At 46.2% G+C, this 6,063-nt stretch overlaps 1 protein-coding gene across 1 annotated transcript; it reads right to left on the reverse strand.

Annotated features, from left to right (window-relative positions):
• Positions 1–634: 634 nt before the first annotated feature.
• On the reverse strand, positions 635–2,425 carry MRPL57 (mitochondrial ribosomal protein L57). Its single transcript, XM_036252160.1, has 2 exons — positions 2,367–2,425; positions 635–2,271 (listed from the first exon to the last, which is right to left on the reverse strand). Exon 2 carries the CDS (start codon positions 2,261–2,263, stop codon positions 1,955–1,957), a length of 309 nt encoding a protein of 102 aa, XP_036108053.1. The 5' UTR covers positions 2,264–2,271; positions 2,367–2,425; the 3' UTR covers positions 635–1,954.
• Positions 2,426–6,063: the final 3,638 nt, after the last annotated feature.

Raw genomic sequence — 6,063 nt, forward strand, 5'->3', positions numbered from 1 at the left:
ATGTCCAGGTAGATAGCGTCAGAATTAAATTCTAGGACACTCAGCTGGTGTTGCAAAGCATTGCTGGGGTGGGGGGGTCATCTGGTGACCCTAAATGTTTTGTGAGTAGTAAAGGAGATACTGGAAACACAGAAGTGAGGAACTGGGTTCTTCCCTACATAGGAAGAAAAATAGCTTTCCTACACAAGATAAAATATATTTTAAAATAAATAAAAGCAGTAAATAAGGAAAACCAATGTCCAGTAGAAAATTGGCTAAATTATGTTACTGTGTGAGACTACAATGAAGCCATTTAAAGACTTTGTATTTTTATATTCATAAAAATTGAAGAAACTCCATAGGAAAGATCTTAAAGACCTTAAAGAAAAAAATTGCAGAAATCTGTATATAGAGTATGATCCCACTGAGTCTATGTCCGTACCTAGGTGGACTCATGTTCACGTTCGTTTCCAGAGTTTGGAGTAAGGTGGGGAGAAGGTAGTGAAAAAAGTTTTCTATACATTTTGAGTACTTATTAAACACATAGTTAAGATTTGTGGATTATACAGCAATTCAAATCCAAGTCACTGATATTACTTGGGAACGTAATTTTGGAGCTCCTTAAATGTTTCCTCACTGGTAAAATTGTCCCAAGTGCTAGTTACTCGACTCCTGTGTTGCCGGTACCTCTCATGGCCTCCAGGTTCTTGACACGTGCAGGAAAAAGTTCAAGACAGATTGCAGGTGAAAGTGAGAGTAAATTTATTGAAGCTTGGGACAGTGAAGCAAAGGAAGGGCCCCTGGAGACAGGACCAGGAGGTAAGCCTGCTGCTGCTGCCCATTGCTCCCTTGATCTCCTCCCAGCCCTTAGAGCTTAGAAGCAAAATACTTGCCTGAGGAAAGTAGGGCACACCCTGGTCCTAAAGGTTTTATGTTTTCTAGAGGTGGGAATTTTAAAGGTGGTCCCAGGGGAGGATCTCAACACTATTCATTAGACTTCTGACTGTGTCATTTAGTGTGCTGACGTATTACAATAAGAGTATAATGAAATTTGGGGTCATTTTTTGGTTAATTTTACCTCTATCTTGGATTAGTCTGGCTCAAATTTTTATTTTTTTGACCTCCCTAAGGTGATTTAAACCACCTACCTGCTCTTAGTTATTTTGGGTTTTGGAGGGGTAGGTTTAAACCACCTGCTCTTAGCTGTCTTTGGTTAGGGAGGATAGAATTTTGTGATTTACCAGCTGGCTGTTAATTGTTCAGCAATTCCAGCTATTCGTCTGTTTCTTCATTCCACTTTCCAGGCAATTGTCCTCCTTTCTTACTTGCCTCAACAGGATTACTGTGTCTGGTGATACGTATAAAGTACTTGAAAGGTTATTTGAAAGCAAACATCTACAACTGATGAATTGTGCAAATTTTATCCCAATAAAGTTTTTAAAAAATACCTTCATGTGGCAGTTTTGATTAAAAAAATTTTTTACTTCAATTAAATATCCACTGTGGTGGCAAATCCCAGAAGAAAATGCTATTTTTAGCAATATGTTTGACAAAGCTTATTGTTTGCATTTACGTTTAGGTAACTATTCTTGAGAGAAGGTAAGCAAATTCACCTCCATCGACTGTCACATACACAGACCTCAAACCATAGTTTGCAGTTTTATCGCAGGTTCACCCAAAATACATCTTACATCACCGACCCCAGTGGAGAAACAAACACAACAGCAAGGACGCTGGAGATTGAAGCGCCCATGTTCCCAACGCTCTGCTCACGACTCCGGTCCAAGGGTCACATTCTTTTTCGATCGAATTTATTGGGGAGGCACTGGTTAATAAAATTGCACAGGTTTCAGGTATACAATTCCACAACACATTATCCGTATGTTGGGCGGTGTTTACCACCCCCAGCCGAGTGTCCTCGTAGGTCCCATTCCTCTGGTGGTGCCGGTTCCCGGGGAGGCGGCGGCAGCCCGGGCTAGGACCACTTCTTGGTGACGTCGAGGTGGCCGAGCTGGTCGGCCAGCAGCCGGTGCTGCGGGAACCTGGCCTCGCGGGCGGCCTTGATGGCCTGGAAGGCGGCCGCCCTGCGCGCCGCGGCGTGGCCGAACTCCTGCGCGGCGCTGAGCCAGGGCGCGCTCAGCCAGTAGTGGTTCTCCGCCTCCGTCTCCAGGCGGCGGACCACGCTGCGCTTGGCGTGGAAGGACACGGTGCGCGGCCGCCGGTGCTTCCCGATCCACTGCCGGCCGGGGATGCGGTTGCGGCGCAGGAGCGCGGTCAGGAACATGGCGCCCGCTGCGGACAGAGACCGGGGCGCCAGGAGGGTCGTCTCCGGGGAAGCGGGCACCTACCCAGGGTCCCCCAGTGGCCACGGGCCACAGCGCACTCACCAGTCCCGCGCCTCGGGAACGCGGCTCCCTCCGCAGGCCGCCGGACACGCCGCCGGAAGTGCGTGCGTCCCCGGGCAGGCCGCCTTCTCGCGAGACGGCTCGTGCGAGACTTCGGCTCCCGCGAGACAGAGTTCGCGCGCCGGCCGCCGGAGATTCAAACGCGCGGAGGGCGCCATGGACCCGATCCGGAGCGTCTTTGCGAAGCTGCGGTCTCTGGCGGTGACCGTGGACGGCGAGACGGCGCGGCTGCAGCGGGCGCTCGCGGGGGAAGAAAGCGGTGAGGGGCGGGCGGCGGCGGCGAGAGGGCGCTCGTCCCAGCGCCGCGTGTCGCGGGTGGGAATGCGGGTGGGAATGCGGGCGCCTCCCTGACTCCCCCGCCGCCCCCGGGAAGGGAAAGCGCTGTTCCTGCGCAGCCGGAGTGCCGAGCTCAGGCCCCGCGCCTGGTGCACTCGGCGTGTTTGCCGGTCGCAGGGAACTGTGCTTATCAGTGATGACACAGTGGGGACAGCGTCGGCTCCCTTCGCAGGCAGCTGTTCAGCTTGTCCTCCACCTGTGTGGCGACCTTTTCTCACCCAGGTGGTCCACGGTTGCAGTAAACGTCTACTTTTCCCAACAAACCCGGTTCCCAACACAAACACCAGGACTCAGTACTGCTTCCCTCCCCCCCTTTTTTTGCAAAGTAAAGCTAAATTCTTCAGCACTAACCTTCCTAGGAGGGATTTTTAATTTATTTAAACATTTTTTAAAATTGATTTTAGAGAGAGAGAGACAGAAACGCCCATGAGAGGGACCATCAATTGGCAGCCTCCTGCATGCCCTCCCCTGGGGATCAGGTCCACAACCTGGGCATGTGCCCTGACCACAATGAACCGGTGACCTCTTGGTGCCTGGGTCAACACTGAGCCACACCGTTCAGCCACAGGGGCCAGGCAGTATGAGGGATTTTTTAAAGTTGAAAAAGTGTTCAGACTTCATAAATGTCATAATTGTAATGTACCTTAAAATATTGCACCCTGTGCCTGGCCGGTGTGGCTCGGTGGTTGAGTGTCGACCCATGCATCAAGAGGTTGCTGGTTCGATTCCCCGTCAGGACACAGGCCCAGGTTGTGGGCCTGATCCCCAGTGGGTGGCATTGCAGGAGGCGGCCAGTCGATGTTTTTGTCTCTCCTTTTCCCTTCCTCTCTAAAATCAATAAAGAAAAAAAAATTTCACTGTGTAGATAGAGAGTCCTTTTACTTCAGTTATTTTATGAATGGTTATGCAGCCATGACTAGAAACTTTCTGTGTAATGTGCATGGCGAGATTTTGAGATATGGAGAAATAGAAAAAATAAATATCCTGTAACTGCACCATCAGAAGAAATCACTCAGTGTTTTAGTAGCTTTTCTACTGTTCTTATTTTTAGAATTGCTTTGTTTTTCTTTGATTTTTTAAAAACATGTTTTTATTGATTTTTTTAGAGAGCGAGTAAGGGAGAGAGAGATAGAAACACCAGTGTGAGAAACATCAGTCTGCTGCCTCCTGCATGTCCCCCTCAGGATCAAGCCTGTAACCTGGGCATGTGCCCTGACCTGGAATTAAACTGGGACCTCTCAGTTCATGGGACGATGCTCAATCTACTGAGCAACACTGGCCGGGCTGTTTTTGATTTTGTTTACATAGTTGAGATAATGCTATAAGACAGAAAGTTGTACTAGCATTTTTAAAAAATTTATTGATTGATTTTAGAGACAGAGAGAAACATTATCTGCTGTTCCACTTACTTCTGCATGCATTAGTTGATTCTTGTATGTGCCCTGATGGGGGACTGAACCTGAAACCTTGGTATATTGGGAGGACACTAACTAATTTAGCTAACCGGGCCAGAGTCTAATTTTTCATTCTTGATATGTAGCTGAATTTCTTTCCACAAAGCTTGTACAAATTTACCTTCTTACTAACATATTACCTGTGTGCACAAATTCTGCGTTTTCATTTGGTTTTATAAGAAAAGATAATTTTCTTTTTTTTAATCCTCACCTGAAGACATTTTTCCATTTTTGTTGAGGTAGAGTGGGAGGGAGAGGGAAAAGGAGAGAAACATCAACGTAAAAGAGACACATCGAGTGGCTGCCTCCTGCACGACCCCAACCAGGCCTGGGGACGAATCGCACCCAAGGTACATGTCCTTGACCATAATCAAACCCGCGAGTCATTCATTGGTCCTTGGGTAGACACTCTAACCCCTGAGCCAAACTGGTCAGGGCAAGAATAATTTTTTAAATCCAGTTCTGTATGTATTACAGAAGATAGGGAATTGTGAACCTCAGGTAAAAAATGTTTACCTTTTATGATAACAGCCATGAGTTGATAAGTTGATTGACCTTTAAACAGTTTTTATTGAAATGTAATTCACATATCATAAAATTGGCCCTTTAAAGGATGCAGTTCAGTGGCTTTTAGTATATTCACAGAGTTGTACAACCATCATTACAATAAGTTTAGATTTTCATCATCCCCAAAAGAAACCCCTGTGATTGTTAGCAGCCCAACCTCCACCTACCAACTAGCCTAATGCAAACACTAATCTACCTTCTTTCTCTAGATAGCCTATTCTGGACATTTTCATATAAGTGAAATCATACACTGTGTGATCTTTCGTGGTGACTTATTTCACTTAGCATCATGTTGCAAGAGTCATTCATGTCTGTGTGTATCAGTAATCCATTTTAAGTACAAGTTTTTCTGTGAATGTAATGTTTTCAGTTCTCTTTGGTATATATTTGGAAGTGAATTGCTAGGTAAGCCTGTGTCTGACTTTTTCCCAAAAGTAGATGTCCCATTGTATAGTTCCACCAGCATTGAATGGAATTTGCAATTTCTTCACATCCTCATCAACATTTTAAATGGTCTTTTTTGTTGTTGATAATCTTCACCCAAGGATATTTTTCCATTGAATTTTCGAGAAGAGTGGAAGGAGGGAGGGAAAAAGACAGACAGACACACATTGATGTGAGAGAGACACGTCAGTTGTTTGCCTTCCGCACAACCCTGTCCAGGGCTGGGGATGGAACCAGCAACCCAGGTATATACCCTTGACCTGAATCAAACTCGAGACCCTTCAGTCTAAGAGTTGACCCTTTAACTGCTGAGCCAAACTGCCCAGAGCATTATCTGTGTTTTTTGTTTGTTTGTTTTTTCTTTATTGATCTGGAAAGAGGAAGGGGGAGAGAGAGAGAAACATCAATGAGAGAGAACATTGGCTGCCTCCTGCATGCCCCCCACTGGGGATTGGACCCATAACCTGGGCATGTGCCCTGTCCAGAAATCAAACTGGTGACCTCTTGGTGCATCGGTCAACACTCAGTCACTGAGCCACACTGGCTGGGCTAGGGCTGTCTTTTGTTGTCGACATCCTCGTGTGTATAAAGTAGAAAATCACTGTGGTGTAGATTTGCATTTCCTAATGAAAATTGATTGACTTTTAACAGGTGGAAGAAGACCTTCAAAGGAGACATGTTTCAGAAAAGAGAAATATAATTAGTTTCTTATTGTTAATTCTCACCTGAGGATATTTTTTCCGTTGAATTTTTTTAGAGAAGGTGGAAGGGAGGGAGAAAGGAGGAGAGAGGGGAAAAGAGGAACATTGATGTGAGAGAGACATATCAATTGATTGCCTTCCTCATTGGTGGAAGATCAGAGATTGAACCTGCAACCC

Source organism: Molossus molossus, unplaced genomic scaffold (assembly GCF_014108415.1).
Source record: "Molossus molossus isolate mMolMol1 unplaced genomic scaffold, mMolMol1.p scaffold_m16_p_10, whole genome shotgun sequence".
NCBI lineage: Eukaryota > Metazoa > Chordata > Mammalia > Chiroptera > Molossidae > Molossus > Molossus molossus.